The 22,719-nt window shown below is 42.9% G+C and overlaps 1 protein-coding gene across 17 annotated transcripts in view; it reads right to left on the reverse strand.

The window, feature by feature from the left end:
- Window positions 1-22,719, reverse strand: part of rasal2 (RAS protein activator like 2) — a 551,722-nt gene that overhangs the window by 263,851 nt on the left and 265,152 nt on the right. Inside the window, exon 1 of one of the 17 annotated variants that reach the window (XM_038795099.1) lies at window positions 5,341-5,548. The exons of the other annotated variants lie outside the window; for them this stretch is intronic. Within the exon in view, the coding sequence (XP_038651027.1) occupies window positions 5,341-5,353 (13 nt within the window). The 5' untranslated portion in view covers window positions 5,354-5,548. Of the gene's footprint in view, window positions 1-5,340; window positions 5,549-22,719 lie in introns of those variants that run through there. 17 annotated transcript variants of the gene reach the window in all.

Consider the following 22,719-nt stretch of genomic DNA (forward strand, 5'->3'; position numbering starts at 1 on the left):
AAGATAGTGAGAATTCCTTGATTGATTAAGGCCATCATTCCTGGATACTTCATTTACTGAAAAAAAGGAAAAGCAGCAGCGATAGCTGTTTACATTTTCTGAGAATAGTCAATCATCACCTACTGGGGTGTTCCTTCTCCAGAAACAGCAAGTTTCACTTATTTACATTTAAGCGTGGCATGAACGTTGGGGCAGCATCGGTTTTATAGGAGTTCAGGATCACACCACTGTGCACTTATGTTGCAGTAATACTAAGAGAAGGCATGCATCAATTGGACAACAGACATGGATTTGGAGGACAGTTGCAATTCAGTAGGGAACAATCTCAGACCTGGCTACCTAGCCACCCTAGCCACTATTGTCTCATTAAACTTTAGTAAATTTCAGTCTTCCCCCAAACATCCAAACTCCCCCAGATTTTCAGAAGGAAAATAAGTCAATAAATTCAGAAATTTGGCTTGTTAGAAACAAATGAACAGTTAAGAACCTCGGGTTTAATCTTTCAAATCTTACTGTCCATAAATGACAGTATTATTTGACATCAGAAGAAGTAACCACATTTCTTTCTTGATCTAATCACTGTTCAAATTGCACAGAATAAGTAGCTTCTTTTTTAAATGGCTGCGCTCTGCAATGAACAAGAGGCAGGCACAATGCTGCTGCGTAAAAATGAAACAATTCAATCCATATATAAAGCAATATAACAGTATGATATACTCAATGGCTTACTATGATCAGAAGACTCTGTTAAAGCTCTTCTGTTCCATTGTGAAAAATTTAAGCTATGCCACCAGTGTCAAGGCTAAAGGACCTATTGACTTTATCTTCTTTTGCAAATGCAAGATTAAAATAATCTACTGCAGCAAATGCTTGGAAAGTCAAGACATCAATGTGAAGGCAGCACACCTCATTGCAGGCTGAGCAACTGGTCCAGAGGCTACAGATTATTACTGGACGATGAACTGGCACAGCATTAGGGTAATGAGGCTTGATTTCTGCTCCACAATGCTGAGAATTTGTGGGGAAGGCCCCCCCGGTGATTGTCTGCTCCTCGATGGGCCGAGTGGCCGCCTGTTTTTGGCTAGTCCCGTCGGCGTAAATTACACAAGGTCTGTACCGGCGGGACCTGGCTCTGAGGGCGGCCTGCGGAGTCCTCGTGGGGGGCGCGGGGGGATCTGACCCGGGGTGGGGGCCCCCACGGTGGCTTGGCCCGCGATCGGGGCCCACCGATCTGCGGGCGGGCCTGTGCCGTGGCGGCCGCTGTAAAGCTCCACCATGGCCGCCGCGGAGAAGAAACCCCCTGCGCATGCGCAGGAATCACACCTGCGGTTCTGGGAACACACTGGCGCTCCTGCGCATGCACCAACTCGCGCCAGCTGGCGGAGGCCCTTCGCCGCCGGTTGGCACGGCGCCAATCACTCCAGCGTCGGCCTAGCCCCCGAAGGTGCGGAGGCTTTCGCACCTTCCATGCGGCCCGATGCCGGAGTGGTTCACGCCACTCTTTGGCACCGGTACGGCCCGCCTGCCGGATTCCGGAGAATCCCACCCGTGCTGTTAGGTGAATTGGACATTCTGAATTCTCCTTCTGTACCCGAAAAGGCGCCACCGGAATGTGGCAACTAGGGGTTTTTCACAGCAAGTTCATTGCACTGTTAATGTAAGACACTACGGTTAAGACACTCATTCATGTCTTTGCTAGCTCTAATCTGGACTATTCCAATATATACCTGGCTCACCGTAACATTCAAGCACTATGAACTTAACGTCATACAAAACTCTGCTTTCTGTGCCCTAACGTGTACAAATTCTCGTTCACTCATCACCTCTGTTCTCATTGGCCTATACTGGCTCCTGGTTAAGCAAGACCTTGATTTTAAAATTCTCAACGTCGTTTTCAAACTCCTTCATGGCTTTCCCCTTTCTTATCTCTGTAAAATTCTCCAGCCCCATAACCCTCTTGAGAAAGCTGTGCTCTTCCAATACTGGCCTCTTGGGCATCCCTGATTTAATGGTTCTACCACTGGTGTTGATGCCTTCAGCTGTCTGAGCCCAGGAATTCCCTTGAGGTAATTTTCGCCTTTGACACACCCAAAAACCTATGATTTGACCATGTTTTTAGTCATCTAGCCTCATACTTTTCTATGTAGTTTGGTGACATATCATGCTTTCTATTACACTTTGAAGCTTCTTGGCAGATTTTATTGTGTTAAAAGTGCTAAATAAAGTTATGTTGGTGTTGTTGAGGTAGATTCCACAGAATCAAATGGAGTGTTTTATATATAATAAAACCAGCAGTATAGCAGGTGGCACTTGGATAATCAAATCAGCTGTTTTCACAACTGCAGACATTGCCAACTGTGTACAGGCATCACTGAACTACCAGGATACTACTTTGATATTGGTCTGTCTGGAAAAATCATAGGCTTTATCTGGCATCAATCCAGGCATCTGCATCCATACTGCCACAATTTATTTGTACACGATTGCAAAGAGTAGACTGGAAAAGTTGGGCTGTTCTCCCTAAAGAAGGCTACCACAACATAGCAGCCAGTTAGAGTGATATCAATAACAGGGAAAATACTAGGATCCATTGTTCGCGATGTGTGCACTCAGAGAATCAAAGTTTGAGCCAACACAGTTTTATGAAAGGGAAATTTTATTTGGAAATCAAAAGTTGTTTTGAGGTTGAAACAAGGAGAAGAGGCAAGGCGGAACCAATGTGTGCTGTGCATCTGAGCATTAATAAGGTATTACGCAAAAGGTTACTGGACAGAATTATAGCAAATGGGATTCGAGATAATGTATTATCATACATCAAGGATTGGTTAATGGACAAAAAATAAAGTAGGAATCGACACACATCATTATCAAGTTGTCAGTTGTAAATAGTGGTGTACCGCAATACTTGAGCATGAGGTATTTACAAACTGCATCATTGACTTAGATGAGCTGACGGAGCACAATGTATCCACTTTTGCTGTCGATATAGCAGCAGACACACAGAAACACCACCACCTGGAGGTTTCCCTCCCAGCCACTCACCATCCTGACTTGGAAATATATCATCATTCCTTCACTGTCGCGGAGTCAAAACCCTGGAACTCCCTCCCTCATATAGCACTGTGGGTGTACCTGCACCACATGGACTTCAGCGTCCAAGAAGGCAGCTCACCACCACCTTCTGAAAGGCAATTAGGGATGGATGAACATAAAATACTGGCCTAGCCAGCGATGATCGCATCCCATGAATGATGGGCGACACGATAGCACAGTGGTTAGCACTGCTGCTTCACAGATCCAGGGTCCCAGGTTAAATTCCCGGCATGGGTCACTGCCTGTGTGGAGTTTGCACTTTCTCCTTGTGTCTGCATCGGTTTCCTCCGGGTGCTCCGGTTTCCACCCACAGTCCAAAGATGTGCAGGTTAGGTGGATTAGTCACGCTAAATTGCTCTGTAGTGTCCAAAAAGTTAGATGGGGTTTCTGGGTTATGGGGTTAGGATGGAAGTGTGGGCTTAGGTAAGGTGCTCTTTCAGGGGCCGGTGTAGACTCAATGGGCCGAATGGCCTCTTTCTGCACTGTAAATTCTATGAAATTTAAAGTGGAAAGGTAGTCTATTATGAGGACCTAAAAAAGCTGCAAAGTGATACAGACAGATTAAATGATTGGGCAAAAACATAGGAGATAAAATATAATGCTCAAGAAATGCAATTATCCAATTTGATGGGAAAAATAGAAAAGCATAATATTCTTACATGGGACGCAATAAAATATTTGCTTTCAGAGGGGCCAATATGCCCCTGTACATGAATCACAGAAAGTTATGCGCAGGTACAGCAATTAGGAAAGCAAATGGCAGGTCAGCTTTTGTACAAAGAATATGGATATACAATTGGATATACAATATAAAAGCGAACAAGTCTTACTGCAATTTTATCAGGCTTTGACAAGGTCACAACTGAACCACTGTGCACAGTTTTGGTCTCCATACCAAGGGAAAGATATACATACAGCCTTGAAGGGAGTGCAACAAAGAGTCAAAAAATTGATTCTTGGGACGTGGGTATTATCCGACAAGGAGAGACTGAGTAGCTGGGCCTTTTTTATCTGGAATGTAAGAATTCATTGAAACACAGAAAATCCTACAGGAACTAAAAGGGTAGATGCTGGGAATATGTTTCTCCTGGTGGAGAGTCTAGAATTCAGGGTCGCTGTCTCATAGTAAGGACAAGACCATTTTGGACAGGTGAGAAAAAGTTCTTCACTCAGTGTTGGGGTGCTTGGGAATACTCTACACCAGAGCTAATGCTCGGGCGTTGAATATGTTGAAAACAACAAGCGACAGATTTTTTGATACTTGGAATTAATGGATGTGGGAATAGTGCATGAGATGAAGGTGAGGTAGAAAATTAGCCATAATTGTACTGAGTAGTAGAGCAGGCTCAAATGACCAAATGGCCCACTCCTGCCCATACCTCTTATGTTCTTATATGGTTATAAATTGGAAATGACTGGATAGGAAGGTCAGAGAGAGGATGTGGCAATAAACAAAGGAACATAGGAATTAGGAGTAGAAGTAGGCAATTCAGCTTTTCGAGCATGCTCTGCCATTCAATCAGATCAAAACTGACCTGCCACAATACCCTGGACAAAAAGAGGAGGTACAATTTTTTAAACCATGTGTTTAATAGTTCAATGTGACAGTATAACTCCTTTAACTTGAGCATTAGGGCGCTCTCTCTTTCCTTTGTCCTTGAGGGTTAAAAATGCTGGTAGAGTAACAGATCAGTGAATGATCCACGCTGAAAGGTTCACTATTTTTAGACCAGCTCAGCCCCAGTAATTCAGTTCCAAGCTGAGAAATATCTCCATCACATCATACACTGCCTTTTTTGTTGGAAAAGTAAGACAGTATCACTCTCTTCTGGCCTTTCTGCTGACCCTTGATTCTCCTGTCTTTCACATCAAGGGCCCCTCCCCCATGCAACTGCTGAACCTGCACTGTATTAAACACTTCATTCTAAAACACGACTGCAATCCAAGTTATAAACTGCTTGTCTACAAGCTGGAATGAAGTGCAGGTCTCAGTACTGCAATCAATGATCGCTGATGGATTTTTAAACAAACAACAATTAAAATCAAACTAGTTTTGAAACAAAGTGAATAAACACATAAACAATAACAAAACAGTTTACAGAGGAAAACGCAAGTAGCTAAGTAAGGGAATGAGATTTCTCGAACATCCTCTTAGTTGCAGTACACATGGATCAAGGTACTACACAGAACCCAAAATATACCACTTTAAGTCCCATGGTCTCCACAGTAAGTGTGTGCTGGACTCACCTGTCAATTCCATGCTTATGAGTTTTCCAATTTCACATTTCTACAGCACTAACCAAAATATTAAAGAGTTTCTCATTTTCACAGTCCAGAGGAACGCAGAGAAGCACACAGGAAAACCAGTTTGTCCTCCTTGATTTCACCGTCTCACAAACTGAAAGCTTTTAATCTCAAGATCACTGAATACACTTGCAAGGATTAAACCTGCTCTCTCGCTGCCAGCAATAGTGGAATGGTCTAGAGAAAATGGTTTGACTCCACCCCTCCTCCCACCCCTCAGATTTGCATATAAATTGCAGGGCACAGTGAGCAGTGCTCGGGAGAAAACGAATGGAATTCCTCAGAATTTTACCATTGCACAGACCTAATTTAATAATACAAGCACAAGAATACTGGACCGGCTGAGTATTCTGTATATGCTAAACAGAGGTGCCATTTGGAGCAATTTACCAAGTGATTAAAACATCAGTTACGCGATAGTCAAAGGATTAGTACCAAAGCACAAGCCATCTCCAGAGAAAACTATGGTGAACAACTCAGACGTGGCGTGGCTTCTCTTTGTATGCATACATCCTCCGCTCAAGTGTTAACTAAAAGCAATACCCACAACTTCCTGGTTCCCTGGCGTCGCATTGGGAGAGTCCCCCAATGATGCGCTGGGGAATCCCTTTACAGAGTTACCACCTGAGGGTTTACTGGGCAACTTCCCAGAAGTGCCAACTTCCTCTGGACAATTGCGCTGCGCTGGGCTGGGCACTGACCAACAGAAGCGATTTAAATCACTAACTTCGGATGGTTCAGCCAGTTTTACCCTGATAGTACACTCTGAAAGGGATAAAATCACTTCTACCTCCAGAGTAACTATTTAAACACGCAACCCAGCCTCAAACGACCCCCTAGGGGATCCCGCACACCACGTCCTCCCCTACCCCGACTCCCAGACCGCTCCCCCCACCCCACGCGACCAAATCCTGGTACGACACCTCCACCCACTCTCTGTTCGGCCTCCCTGCCCCCCCCCCACCCTCCCTGCCCCCCCACCCACCCACCCACCCTGCCCCCCCCCACCCACCCACCCTCCCTGTCCCCCCCCACCCACCCACCCTCCCTGTCCCCCCCCCACCCACCCACCCTCCCTGTCCCCCCCCACCCACCCACCCTCCCTGTCCCCCCCACCCACCCACCCTCCCTGTCCCTCCCTGTCCCCCCCCCCACCCTCCCTGTCCCCCCCCCACCCCCCTGTCCGTCCCCACCCCTCCCTCCCTGTCCCCCCCACCCCCCTCCCTGTCCCCCCCCCTCCGTCCCCACCCCACCCCCTCCCTGCCCCCCCCACCCACCCTGCCCCCCCACCCACCCACCCTGCCCCCCCACCCACCCACCCTGCCCCCCCACCCACCCACCCTCCCTGTCCCCCACCCACCCTCCCTGTCCCCCCCACCCACCCACCCTCCCTGTCCCCCCCACCCACCCACCCTCCCTGTCCCTCCCTGTCCCCCCCCCACCCTCCCTGTCCCCCCCCACCCCCCGTCCGTCCCCACCCCCTCCCTCCCTGTTCCCCCACCCCCCTCCCTGTCCCCCCCTCCCTGTCCCCCCCCACCCCCTCCCTGTCCTCCCCCTCCCTGTCCCCCCACCCCCCTCCCTGTCCCCCCCCACCCCCCTCCCTGTCCCCCCCCCACCCCCCTCCCTGTCCCCCCCCACCCCCCTCCCTGTCCCCCCCCCCACCCCCCTCCCTGTCCCCCCCCTCCCTGTCCCCCTAGTCTCACCCCCCTGCCATAGTGCCACCGCGGTAAAAAGTGCAGCCTTATCTTTCTGCACCCCAGTAACTCATGCTGATACAGCCAGCTGGGCACCACAGGGCCTTATGAACTGCAACGAGGATACATTCAATCCAATGAGCCTTTTGTCTCTTTGACTGTTGCTCAGAGAATTGTTACATGAATATTAACGTATTCAGAAAACACTTCAAATTTTGTGTGTGTACCTTTTTCTGAAGGCCATTCCTTTAACAGAAAAAAACACCTCATATGAATATTTGTGTTGCTTAATAGAATAGTTCAACAGATGAGCAGAGAAAGGATGACCTAATGACAGTACACTGCCTTACCATGAAGCAGAATGTAATGAGTTTCAAATCGTAGTTGGCTCCCAATATTACCTCAGCAGTGGTGCAAATATCAAAATAGATTGGGGAGAAAATGGAGAGAAAACAGCAAGTTTGATGACAGTCACGAAGACACACATACCTCCTGTAGCCAGCAGGCTGTGTCTGTGCTGTCAATTCTGTGTCAGATTTGGGGGGGGGGGGGGGGAGGGGGGAAGGAAGAGTGAGGAGTCAAAGGGAGCAAGTAAAATTTTTACAGTAATTTCCTTTTTTAGTGCAAAGAATCATAGCATCCTTGCAGTGCAGGAGGCGGCCATTTGGCTCATCAAATCTGCACCGACCCTCTGAAAGAGCACTGTACTCAGACACAATTTCCCTCCCTATCCCCGTAACGCCACCGAGTAACAATTAAGCATAGACAATCCACCTACCCTGCACGACTTTGGACATAGTGCATTTCATTTCAAGAGAGCAACATCTGTTCACCATTTCAAGTTACTATCAGCCAGCTAGGGTCCACTTTAATACGGAAATCAAGAGACAGCAAAACTGACATCCTGCATTTACATTGATAAACCAGTTCCCATATCCCAAAAGCTAAATTATTAGCACAATAATGAATTTAGCAACTTAGCAACAGTTAGGTTCAGATTTAATGTCACCATGTATGCCCAAATAGATGGTGCTGCAATGGAATAGGCCAACCAATTGAACATCAGTGGTGGGAAAGCTTCTGCAAACAATTATTGTGGATAGAACTAGTCGTCACATGGAAACATGTGTGTTGATTAGGAAGAGCTAGCATGGATTTCCAAAGGGCAAATCATGTTTAACTAACTTGCTGGAGCTTTTTTGAAGAAATAACAGAAAGGGTTTGTAGTAATCCACGGGAGGCAGGAGTTCCGTCACCACACCAATATTTATTTACAATAACAATATTACAGGAGCAGCTACAAACAGTGCTGCTAGCAGTCCAGTCAACTTAAGACTGGCTCACAAAGCCTACACAGGTGATTATATGGGCCCCCTCAATGAGCTATCATTGAGGGAGCTCATACTCCAATTGGCCAACCAATAAAGCCAATTGGAGTTCATTACAGGGTTGATAAGGATAATGCTGTTAATGTGGTTAGTATTGGAGGTTGTTGGTTTCTCCTCCAAAGTGGAATGTCGGCGAGCTACAATACATGAAAGAAGTCGAGTAAAGCCTTGGCTCAAGAGGTGGAGGATTCATGGCGCAGCATCTGAGAGCATGGCAGAGTCGGGAGTGTCAACACCACCTACCCTGCTGCCTGTGGAGCAGTTGGAGTTCATCAAAAAGGAGTTTCGGCATCATCAATTAGAGATGCAAGAGGACTGATCGAAGGCGATTGAAAGGGAAGTAGCCCCTCTCCTCCAGAATCTAGATTTCATCAAGGAATCAGACAAGTGTACTGAAATTTGATAATAGAAGAAACTTGTGCATTCAAACTTAAAATAGAAGAAACGCTAAATTCATAACTACTACGGAGATCAACCTATCCAATCTGGAAAAACTAATGTCATATTTGTGACATGTCAGATATCTGCATTCTGATCAATTGAATATACTTTCAAAGTTTAATTGAAAAGTGTTTGAATGAACAAAACATTCAGAACACAATTAATGAATTAACAGCGCAAATAGAGACAAAGGGGATAATTTGATGCTGATTACTGAGACATGATTACAAGGGAATTGAATTTCCATGGGAACTCAGTATTTCGGAAGGATTGACAGAAAGGTATGGGAGGTGGTATAGCTTTGCTTGAAAGGAAGGGATCAGTGCTGTAGTGAGAAATGATAATGGCACTGGAGATAAAGATATGGAATCAGTCTGGGTAGAAATAAGCAATTGCAACGGAAAGAAGCTCCTGGTGAGAGTAATCCATAGGTCGACAAACAATAATTCCATAGTGTTGCACAGTATAAACCAGGAAATATTGGAGGATTATAAGAAAGGTACAGCAATAATCAAAGGGTGATTTTAATATGCATAGAGGGGCAGCACGATGGTGCAGTGGGTTAGCCCTGCTGCCTCACGGCGACGAGGTCCCAGGTTCAATCCCGGCTCTGGGTCACTGTCCGTGTGGAGTTTGCACATTCTCCCTGTGTTTGCATGGGTTTCGCCCCCACAACCCCAAAGTTGTGCTGGTTAGGTGGATTGGCCACGCTAATCCCGTACCAGCCTCCCTGGACAGGCGGCGGAATGTGGCGACTACGGGTTTTTCACAGTAACTTCATTGAAGCCTACTCGTGACAATAAGCGATTTTCATTTCATTTTTCATTTCAATTGCCTCTTAACAAAAATGAATTGGGTACTCTAAATTTTAAATAAATAAATTAAATGCATATAGACTGGATTAATCAAATTGGTAAGGAGAGCCTTGAGGGAGAGTTTATTGAATGTATTAAAAATGGTTTCTTGGAGCAATGTGTGTGGAACCAACCAGGGAGCAGGCTATTCTGGTTTTGGTTTTATGCAATGAAGGGGTATTAATTAATAACCTCATAGTTAAGGACCTCGAGGGATGAATGATCATAGCATGATAGAATTTCAAATTTAGTTTGATGTCGAGAAACTGGAGTCTCACATTAGCCTTCTGGAGTTAAACAAATGTAATTATGTCGGCATAAGGACAGATGTGGCCCCAGTGGACTGGGCAATACTTAAAGGCAGGACAGTTGATGAGCAATGGCAGCTGTTTACGGAAATATTCAATTTCTCCCAAATAAAATATATTCCAGAAAGGAAGAAAGATTGTAAGAGGGGGGAAAATATCCATGGCTAAGCATGAAAGATAAAGACAAAAACTAAACCATACCATATTGCAAAGGCCAGTGGGAGGCTGGAAGATTGGGAAACGTTTACAAATCAACAAAGAGTTACTAAAAAATAAAAAGAGCAAAAGTAAATTATGAAAGAATACTAGTGCAAAATATAAAAAAGGATAGCAAAAGCTTTCATAAGTATATAAAAGGGAAGAGAGTAGCTAAAGTGAATGTTGGTCAACTCTGCAGTTGAGACCGGGGAGTTAACAGTGGGGAACACAGAAATGGCGGAGATGCTAAATCAATATTTTGCCTCAGTTTTCACAGTGGAGGACACATCCCAATAGTAACAGATAATGCAGATGTAATAGAAAGGGAGAAACTGAGAAAAATATCAATAGGAAAAAAGTACCGAACAACTATTGGGATTGAAAGCGGACATGTTCTCAAGTCTGATAGCAATCCATCAGAGTCAGTATGGGTTCATGAAGGGTAAACTGTTCTTCACTAGATGTAACAAGCCATGTGGATAATGGACATTCTACAGATGTAGCATAGCTGGACTTCCAGAAGGCATTTGATAAGGTGCCGCACAAAAGGTTAATCCATGAATTAAGATCACATGGGATATGGGGTAATTTATCAGCTTGGAGAGAAGACTGGCTAACCAACAGAAGACAGAGTCAGGACGAATGGGTCTTTTTCTGGTTGGCAATACGTAACTGGTGGGGTGCCACAGGTTCCGTCCTCGGGCCCCAAATATTTACAATCTATTGTAATGACTAGGATGCAGTGATAGAAGGTACGATAGTCACATTTGGAGATGACACTAAAATAATTGGGTAAGTGATTTCAATGAGGAGATCAGAAATTTACAAATGGACATAGATAGGTCAGGTGAGTGGGCCAAAATTTGGCAGATTGAGTTTAATGTGGATAAGTGTGAGGTTATCCATTTTGATCAGAAAAATGGAAAGGCAATTTATTATTTAAATGGAGAGAAATGGGCAACATGGTGGTGCAGTGGTTAGCACTGCTGCCTCATGTTGCCAAGGACCCAGGTTCGATCCCGCCCCAGGTCACTGTCCGTGTGGAGTTGCACATTCTCCCCGTGTCTGCGTGGGTCTCACCCCCACAACCCAAAGATGTGGAGGGTCGGTGGATTGGCACTCTAAATTGCCCCTTAATTGGAAAAAAAAATCAATAAAAATAAAAATAAATGGAGAGAATTTCAGAATGCTTCGATCTGGGTGTCGGCCCGCATGAATCGCAGAAAAATATATGCAGGTACAGCAGGTAATAAGGAAAGCAAATGGAATTTTGGCCCCTATAGCTAAAGTAATAGAGTATAGTACTGAAGTGTTGCTGCAACTATACAAGGTATTGGCAAGACTACACAGTTTTGGTCCCCTTATTCGAGGAGGGATGTAGTTGCATTGGACACAGTTCAGAGAAGGTTGACTAGATTGATTACAGAGATATGGGGTTTGTCTTATGAAGAGAGATTGAGCACTTTAGGGTATTACTCTCTCAAGTTTAGAAGAATGAGGCGAGATCTAATTAAGGTATAAAAAATGACATAGGTATTGAGAAAGTAGAGTGGGCAATCTAAAATGAGAGGTCGTAGTTTTAAGATAAGGGATAGCAGATTTAAAACAGAGATGAGGAGAAATTACTTCTCTCAAAGGGTTGTGAATCTGTGGAATTCAGTACTCCAGAGTGCAGTGGATGCTGGACTTGAGAAAATTTGAGGGGATTGACATATTTGTAATGGGTGGAAAGATTATGGCGAACAGGCAGGAAAGTGGAGTTGAGGCCGAGATGGGGATCAGCAATGATCGTATTGAATGGCGCAGTGGGACTGAATTGCCCACTCCTGCTCCTTTTTTAATGTTCTTACATCCATAACCCTTGATTCCCTTACTGATTAAAAATCTGTCTTAACAACCCAGTCCCTACAGCTCTCTGCGGTAAAGAACACCACAGATTCACTACCCTCTTGAGAGAAGAAATCCCTCATCATCTCTGTGTTAAATGGGCGATCCCTTCCTCTGAGATTATGCCCTCTGATCTTAGATTCTCCCACAAGAGGAAACATCCTCTCATCATCTACCCTGTCATGCTCTGAGAATCCTCTATGTCTCCATAAGGTCACTTCTCATTCTTCTAAACTCCCATGAGCAGTGGCAGACTGGGTCTAAAAATATTGGTTGCCAGGAGACAAAGGGGGCCCACCCACAACTACAATGCTATCATTTAATTTTCATAACGAATAAATAAAATTTTCAAAAAATACATATGGAACAACGGGTACAATTAAAATTTTTGTGGAAAAAATGTGTATTTCTTAGTAATTACAGTGTACATGTATTGTACATATTACTGGCAGTAGATACCAAATGTAAATACAGAATGTTATAATTCAATTTTTTATTTATTTATTTAAATTTTAAGTAATTGGTTGATATTTTTAAATAGTTTACTGCACAATTTACACATTAACAGATAGTTCAAAAGCACAATAGAGCATTGCATGCAGTCCACTATATTAAGAGCAATCGTTTGTGCTCGCTAGATGATTGTGCGAATCTGCCAATAATTGCTTCTGCATCTAATTCATCTAACAATTCCGTTTCAATGGATAGCAACATGTATGATTACAAATTCTCCTCAGACAGCGAATTTCTTAACCTTGTCTTTATGATCTTTAGCTTTGAAAATGTCCTCTCACATTGGACTTGAGTAACTGATAGTGTGCAGATGACTTTATAAAGTTCATTAAGGTTATCATAAGCCTTGTCATGAAGTCTGTTGGATGCCAGAATTTTTAGTACACACGATGGGCAAGTGCTGCAAATTTTACAATTGTTGCAACTGGAATCCATATTCTCACCATCATTAAGCAATAGCTTTAATACATCAAAGTTTGAAGCAAAAGAAAACAATTCCAATATTACTTGATCTTTGCTGATTTGTGGAAACAGCTTAATAATACCTTCCAATGCTTCATCTTCAAGGCCCTTCTCTGCAATAGTTTTAAACTTTGCTGGGTCCAAGCAGGACAAATCTTTATACAACTGTTTGTGTTGTACAAAGCGTGATTCTAGTGACTGGACAATGCGATCCATTATTAGGTTAAACACATTTACTCAAAAATCAGCTAGAGAATCTGAGGAATTTCTTTCATCATCATCAATAAGCTCATCTGCCATTCTTTTCTTCTTCCTCTGCCTCTTAACTGGCAATGCTGTTTCCAATGCATCAATTTCCAATGTTTGATTTTCATCCATATTCATCTGTGAAATCCTGTCATTACATTTATTTACAAATTCCAAAGCCTTGCTGTGAACGTTATCGAATGTTCTTGTCTGTTCCTTCAACTTTGTTGTAGCTGAATCTACCAAACTCCATGCAGTAAACATATCTAAACCACTTGTCTGTAGATAACTTGATAACGGGATTGTAGTTTCAAATATATACAAGTAAGTAAATGCTGTCAATATGGTTTCAAACTTTAGAAGACTTGGAAGTAAAACATTTGCTTCACGTTTTGTTTTTGCATCAAACTTTTCTGACTCTTGTATCTTTGATAAGCATGTCAATAGATTTACTAAAGTACTGGCAGCGGCATCATCAAAACGTCCAAATATAGTTGTTGCTGCATTGGATTTTCCTGACCATCTATTCTCACCAATTAGCTTTAATAGTTTCATTTTTTCTTGTCCTAGATGTTTTCCAACAACTTCTATCCATACAGCCGTTCTTTTATATGATGCTTTCGCAAAAGTTGCTATATTCTGGAGCAAATTGAAAAAAGAAACTGCAGGCACACAACATTTTGTTGTTTCAGTTATCACCAAATTCAAGACATGGGCATAGCACCATATGTGAACATGTTGATCAGCCACACCAGCAATTTTACTTTGTAAACCATTATACTGGCCATGGTAGCTTGCAGCACCATCTGTGCTATCAGATAAACATTTTTGGGGGTCAATTTTAAGATGCTATAATGTTTCAATCAATAGATCAAAAAGTCCCTGTCCTGTACCATCATTACTTGGCACAGCTGAAAGTAGTCGCTCACAGATAATACCTTTAAGCACATACCGAATAATAATGCTAAACTGATCGATGGATGAATTATCTTGTGTTGAATCAACCTGAATAGAATAATATTTTGCTTGAGAAACTTTATGACAAATTCTTTCTTGTATCATGTCCTTCATAATTTTGATTGTTTATAGTTGTTTTACTCAGGTATGTAACAAGTCCACCACGGTCTTTACTTTGAGCCTTTCCTTGTTGCTCTAAACGTTTGATTCTTTGTTTAGACTTGTTTTCCACCGCAGAAACGTGAGCTGCCATAATGGGGTCATATTTTGCCATCAACTGCACTGTAGCTAAATAATTGCCATGATTCAGAACCTCATTATCTAGAGTGTAGGCCGATTCATTTCTGTGACCTCGAAAAGGAAGTGCTTGCTTGCCTAACATCTTTATGATGTCTATAATCCTCATGACAATACTTCTCTGCTTCAATACTTCTTCTTTCCTTTTAATTAGTGATGCTGCAAAAAATGTATCTAAGGTGCCATCATTAACCACACTGATATATTGCTGAGCATTTCTGACATGTGTTGTTGTCGATTCGTGTAAAGTCAAGCTCTGGCTAATACGCCTGTAGTCACTAAAGCCACGTACAAAGGGTGATGGATTACAAGTGTTGGGAAACTCAAAGGCTAAGCACTATGAACAATATAAGCATCTATTTTCTTTGTTATATGTTAGCCATTTTCTTGGGACTGAGTCATTCATAATTTTCCTCTCATACAAACGAGCATCAAATGGCAGATCATCAAGTGGCTGAAGTGGATGTTCAGCAAAAAACTGTTTTAGCTTTGCTCGTGATGGATATTGGAAGATTCCAGTAATTGATCTTTCATTTTCTTGCGTAGGTTCATTTACAGGATGTGCTTCAGAAACCAAGTCATTTATACTTGAAGGAATATCTGATTCCCTGTCACTAGTTGAAGCTATGCGTTCAGATGTTGCAACTACAGGCAGTATAGATACTGGAAAGGAAGCCAGAAGAAATATTGGGCCTGGGTTGATTAGTAATGGATGCACTTGTATTTGTCTCTACATTCAAAGTAGCTCTTCTCTGTTCTTGTAACTCGCATGTCATTGCATCATCACCATGAGCATTGTTTCTTGCTTCTTGATTATTTGTTGCAGAACTGGATATTGATGTGGATTGTGCTTGTGGTATTATAAACTCTGTAATAGGCCTGCATCGCTTGGCTGATTCCTTCCTTTCTGCTTCTTTTTGTTCTTTGCGTTTTAGTGACATAGATTTATGCTTTTTCTTTTCCATGCTGGTAGGGGTAATATTCCTGAAATAAAACTTAATTAAAAATAGCCCACATTGGGAAAAATGGATATTGATGATTGCAAGAATAACTTGAAGGAACGCCAGATAAACCCCTACTTGATAAAAAATATAAAATAACTTACTTACACTTCAATAGGCTATGTTCATTAGTCAATACTACTGTGGCCTATGCAGCTTCAGAAGAGGAGACAATCCACTGTCCAGTGTTCACACCAGCAAGCAACTGAGACAACTGTTGAAACTTAGAAGTTTGGTCCGACTATAGTAAGACATTAAGAATGGTCCCACGACCAAAGTTAACAGTCCAGTTTGATACCAGTGTAGTGTTACAAGTCGCAACCCTTTGAATTTACCGATCATGGCTTATCACTTCAATATCTTTGACCTCATGATTCACGGTCAAAGGTACCGCTTCTCCTTTTCGGTGACCTCACGACCCTATGTACTGCTTGATATCCTTTCAAGTTGCCGACCATCTCAAATCACGAACTGTAACTTTATCTTTAAATTCACACACTCTTGCTGAAAACGTAGATTTCCAACTATGTCCGACCCGGGTGAACCAGCCCCCCCCCCCCCCCCCCCCCCCCCTCCTTTTCACATCCGTTTAACACTGCTTTGTTCCTTCATACACTGCGTGATTATTTGTTTGTTTCTTTATTGCATTTTTATTTGGTATTGCTCTTTTTAAAAACAATGATATTTTAGTAAGTTAGAATACAAATCTCAGGAAAGAAGTTGGAGATTTATTTATCTAATTAATTATAACTTTTAAGGGCCCTTCAGAGATTCACGGGCCCCTTCTTGGCTCTCCGGGCCCCGGACCGATGTACCGGCTGAACCAAGACTACTGCTTGATATCCTTTGAAGTTGCCGACCATCTCAAATCACGAATTGTAACTTTATCTTTAAATTCACACACTCTTGCTGAAAACATGGAATTTCCTTAATTATGCCCGACCCGGGCCCCCCTATTCCACATCCTTCCACTACCTCCCCTGCTTCGTTCCTTTTCATGCACTGCTTATTTGTGTCCTGTTCTCTTTTTTCTTATTCCATTTTATTACTAAAACAGTTGTCTGTGTTTGTTTCTTTATTACATTTTTATTTGATATAGGGGGCCCACTTCATCGGGGCCCACTTGCCATCGGGTAAGCTGGCACCCTGGCCAGTCCGCCACTGCCCATGAGTACAGGCCCAACCAAGTTTAAAAATATAAAAGAAAAATGTGACTTCCTACTTATAGTAGCTCCCGCCTGCTGCAAACGTTGGCCTGTCTTGGAAAGAGGATTAAGAACAGAAATCTTGGTACACTGTCCAGGCCATTGGTGAGACTACACCTGAAGTACTGCATACAGTTTTGCTTTTTTTATTCATGGAGGCAATTCGAAGAAGGTTCACTTGGTTATGGGGGACAGACAGCAAAGTGGAATTAAAGCCATAATCAGATCAGGCATGATCTTACTGAATGGTGGAGGAAGCTTGAGAAACAAAAATCCCTGTTCCTATTTCTTATGTGTGATGAACATGTTGCTTTTCTTGAAAAGAGACCAAAACATTTGCCGAAAAAAGGCTAAAACATTTCCTTAAAAACTAAGGCATCACAATGATAAGGAAGTTTCTGCAGCTATTTAGGGGACCTATCCAAACAAGGAACAGAAATAATTCAAACCAATGACAAAGGTTCACTCAATTTGTTCCAACTCTGAAACCCTGTCTTTTAATTCACATATTGGATTATAAATACTTTGGAAGGAGAATGTAACAAAGAAGTATTTATATTTGATGTTTGAGTCAGGGTATACAGACAGAGTTTCCCATGAAGCCCAAGTGAGGAGTTGCCATCGCTGTGCAGCTATTAATGCTGTGTTCATTGGCAAACATATCCCATCAGATAACAGCAAGAAATGCTCGCCAAGTTCAATGCTCTTTCCCATGGCAAAGGCTGTTTATTGTGCAGAGGAGATCAGGCAATAATAGATTCCATCAATGAGAACAAACACATCTCACTAGATACCAGTCAAGAGACTCTGGCCAAAGGTTCTTGTATTGTAATATCTGAAACTGTAGGGCAGCATGTGGCACCGTGGTTAGCACTGCAGCCTATGGCGTGGAGGACCCAGGTTCGAATCCCAGCCCTACGTCACTGTCCGTGTGGAGTTTGCACATTCTCCCTGTATCTGCGAGGGTCTCATCCCTACAACTCAAAAGATGTGTAGGTTAGGTGGATTGGCCACGCTAAATTTCCCCTTAATTGGAAAAAAAACAATTGGGTATTCTAAATTTATTTTTAAAAAATATTTGAAACCGTGAATTATAAAACTGATTCAAAAAATTATAAAACACCCATTACAAATACTATGTCTGCCAACACAAGCAGGTGATAGTGATGGAAAGTGCCTCGTCACTGGAATCAAATCAAATGCATGCACTGCAAAGCGTGTAAACCATACCTTTGGTTGACATCATCACTCAATATCAGAAGTACAAAACCAGATCATTTGTAATAGACTATCCCACCTACTTTTCATATATTTTTCTCTCCACAAATGTGCCTATATTATCCCTTCCGAGGTAAATTTTCCCAGTCTTCAACTGCATTAAAGTTACCAAAGTAAAACAACGACTAGCTCATCAAATGTTACAGTCAGGTCAGAACTGGCATCAATAAGACTTTCACTGCAAAGCCTGGTCCTTGACCCCATCTGTAAACCTTGATTTCTTGGCTACTCAAATTTGCTGTCTGGATCAGGAAGCTGGATTGAGTTGTGTAAATGCTGAGGCCTGGCTCCTGGAATCTTGACTACAACAATCGCCAATATAAAACAAGGTTTCAACTGATGCGTAATTTTTCAAATTCTTCACAGTCTAGTTCATAAATGACCAACAAATATTCTCCAGTTTATCATCTGCGCCTCAGGCGAATATGGATGTTTTGAAGTCTGAGTTTCTTACCTGCCATTTGATGTTATACACAGAAATCCTACTGCAGTTATATTTTGTTTTGATACTTTCTCAAGATAAGCTGCTTGATGATTATAAAATATTTGAACTGAGAAAAAGCTATCTCTCGGAGAAATTTCAAACCTTTGTATTTAAATGTTGCCACTTCACCAACATCCAGTCCTCTTTTTTTTTAAACCTGCCACTCACTACAAATTCCTCCCCTCCTCACCGAAGGCATTAAAGACCCCGTGGCAACAAATGGAAGATGTTGTGCAGGTACAGCAAGTAATTAGGAAAACAAATGAAATGCTGCCTTTTAAAGCAAGGCGAATAGAATATAAAAGCAGGAGAGTTTAGCTGAAGTTGTGCATGACGTTGCTGAGAGATGGCATCTTTTTAAAAATTCATTTACATGATCTAGGCATCGCTGGTTAGCCGAGCATTTATTGCCCATCCCGAATAGCTCTTCAGAAGGTGGGGGTCAGCTGCCTTCTTGAACGGCTGCAGTTCCTGTCCTGTAGTGTAGGTACACCCACAATGCTGCTGGAGATGGAGTTCCAGAATTTTGATCCAGCGACAGTGAAAGGTTGGCAATATATTTACAAGTCACGATGGTGAGTTACTTGGAGAGGAACTTCAAGGTAATGGTGTTTCCATGTATTTTATCCCTTGCTCTTCTAGATGATAGTGGTTGTGGGTTTGGAAAGTGCTGCCCAAGGAGCCTTGGTGAGTTGTTGCAGTGCATCTTGTAGATGGCATACACTGCTGCCACTGTTCGTTAGCAGTGGTGGTAGTGAATGTTTATGAAAGGAGTGTCAATCAAGCGAGCTTCTTTGTCCTCAGTGGTGTCAAGCTTCTTGAGTGCTGTTGGAGCTGCACTCATCGAGGCAAGGGGAGAATGTATATTCCATCACAGTCCATTTTTGTAGATGGAGGACAGGCTATGGGGAGTCAGGAGGTGAGTTACTCGCCACAGGATTCCCAGCCTCTGACCTTTCTAGCAGTCACAGTACTTGTATAGCGGGTCCAGTTCTGTTTCTGGTCATGGGCAACTGTCCGGGATGTTGGTAATGCCATTGAATGTGAAGGAAAAATGGTTAGACCCTCTCTTGTTGGAGATGGTAATTGCCTGTGTCGTGGGAGTGTCACTTTAAGAAATGTTTTTGTCTTATTACATGGCTTCAGTGATGTAATTGTGTGGGTGAATCTGGGCTGTGGCACTGGGTTTTACTTTCGCTTTGGCTTGGGGCTCTTGTGTGGTCCTGAGTTTATTGCTTTCGTTTTCACATTTGGCTGCTATATTCAGATAGACAAGTATTTTGGAGAGTCTCTCTCTACAATTTAAAAAACTGTTTCCAGATTACTTGAAAACTTAAAAACAAATACTTATTTTCTGGAAGAAATTCAAACCTGCGGTTTTGGAAAGGACACAAGAGCGTCTAAACCAGGTCTTGAGTGCTGTGTGCTGGGCCACACCTTTGAAAAGGGATTTCTGGTTTATGGGATCTTGTTATTAAATTGGAACAGTTTAAGGGGAAGTTCATCAAGGGTTATACATAGAGTACTGTAACTGCGTCGGGTATTTATGTTTGTAGTTGATAAAAATGCCTACTGGGTGTTTTAAAAAATGTTCACGAAATTTATGGAATACACTTTGTTTTTGAATAAAAGTGCATAAGACCTCTGCTGAATAACACCTGAAAGGTAGGCCCTTGTGCTCCTCGTAACCAAAATTAATAAACAATGTAGGTAAGGTGAACTCCTTGATATACTTTGGAGTTTTCTAAACCCTGGTCCATAACACTTGCTACTCGTGTTAGGATCTCAGTTTATGTTATTTTTGGATAGAAAGGTTCCAGAATCAAACCATGACTTAAAGGACCATAACTTTTATGTTTTTTTCGAAAACGTAGAGGGACAGAGTCAAAGTACCACCAATTATTTTTAACAAGGAAAAAAAAATTAAACAAGGTTACATTATGATACAATACTTCTTTACTCCCCCGACATAACAAAGAGACAGATTTTAAGATGAACAAGGATTACAAAGTATGTCTTAAGCTACAATGGTCTCTTAAGCACAATATCCCTTTAAACACACAAGATGGCTCTGGTCGAATGCACTCTCCACTCTGACTCCCAAGTGAATGTCTGTGTATTTCTCCACAGAAAACAAATTCAGCTAAAAACAAAATATGAAAAGCCCACAGTCACGGAGACTTCCTCAATGCAGGTGACCTGCTCCTCTACACCGCAGACCCACAAAGCAGCATGGTGGGAATCATGGCGCTCTTGAAAGAGTTGCAGTCTTCTCGGGCTACAAACTCAACCTGAGCAAAACTGCAATTTTTTCGGTGAACCCACGGAAGAGAGGGACAAAGTTGGAGGGGCTGCCATTTAAACAGGCCCAAAATAAAATCCGTTACCTTGGAATCCAAATCACCCACGACTGGACACGGATTCTCAAATGGAACCTGACCAGCCTGGTGGAGGAAGTTAAAAAGGACCTGCAGAGGTGGGACGCACTCTCACTCTCCCTGGCGAGGAGGGTTCAGGCGATCAAAAGGAACGTACTGCCCGGGTTCCTCTTCCGATTCAAACCAATCTATATCCCCAAGGCCTTTTTCAACTCAGGAGAAGAAATGATCATGGCGTTGGTGTTGGGGGGGAAAAAGCCCAAGGATCCCCCAAAAAAGTCTTGCAAAGAATGAGAAGCATGACGGGCCTGGCCCTCCCAAACCTGCAATACCACTGGTCAGCAACAGCACAAAGAGTAACGGGATGGATAAAAGAACCGGTAGCCGAGTGGGTAAGAATGGAGGAGAGTTTCTGCACAGGGACCTCCCTCTGGGCTCTGGCCACGGCGGCACTCCCACCCCCATCAACAAAGCACCCAATGAACCTAGTGGTAATAGCCACACTCCGGTCATGGTACCAGCTAAGATAGCACTTCAATCTCACCAAAATGTCCATCAATGCTCCCATCTGCAACAACCACAGGTTCATGCCAGCCAAAATAGACTGACAGTTAGGGACGTCTAGACTGACAACACTAGAGGAACTTACAGAGAAGTTCCAACTGACCAGGGAAAGGAGTTAAGATACATGCAAATTAAAAACTTTCTACATAGGGAAAGAAGACATACCCACGGACGCCACAACGATTGTTATTAGAGGACCTATTGGATGCGGACTTGGGGGGGGATTGGGGCCGGGGGAGTGGTCTGCAAAGACCTGTATGGATGACAATTTGGAAAGGCACAACCTCCACTGGACGAAACAAGAAAAAAATGGGTAGAAGGCGTAGGGTCAGAAATTCAGTGGGGACTCTGGACCAAATGCTTATGAACAGGAACAACTGAATCAGAGCAACCTAACAGGAAGGAACATACATAGCACAACGCTGCCCCAAAAGATTCGGGTTTGATGAATCAACAAATAAAGAAGACACACCAGATAACAAGAAGGGGAGGTGGACTTGGGAGACAGGGCGAGTTGGGACTAGGAGGCCAAGTCAAAACTGGGCACTTGCAAATAAATGTAAATTGTAACCAATGTATATAGTTTCTGTGTATGTTCACTCTCATCTTGTTTTGTAAAAAAGAAAAACCCTAATTAAAAACATTTTTTTTTAAATGTCTCCAATTGCTAAACAACCACTGCTACACAATAGAAAAATAGCTAGAATTGAAACCGACCTGCACACACACAAATATCTTTGTCCAGCATTTATCTAACTATAAGTTTTACCCTTACAGGCACAGAAACATTAAATTAAACCCACTTAAAATTACACCTTATTTCTAATGCTTACCGATACAAACATAAATCCCTTAAAACTATCTTGTGTGATACAAATGTTACTTGCCACTTGTCAGCCCAAGCCTGGATTTTGTCTAAGTTTTTTAAATTTAGTGTACCCAATTCTTTTTTTTCCAATTAAGGAGCAATTTAGCGTGGCCAATCCACCTAACCTGCACATCATTGGGTTGTGGGGGTGAAATCCACGCAGACATGGGGAGAATGTGCAAACTCCACACGGACAGTGACCCAGGGCCGGGATTCGAACCTGGATCCTCAGCGCCGCAGTCCCAGTGCTATCCACTGTGCCACATACCGCCCTCTTTGTCCAAGTTTTGATGCATTTG

This window comes from Scyliorhinus canicula, chromosome 4 (genome assembly GCF_902713615.1).
Source record: "Scyliorhinus canicula chromosome 4, sScyCan1.1, whole genome shotgun sequence".
Lineage (NCBI taxonomy): Eukaryota > Metazoa > Chordata > Chondrichthyes > Carcharhiniformes > Scyliorhinidae > Scyliorhinus > Scyliorhinus canicula.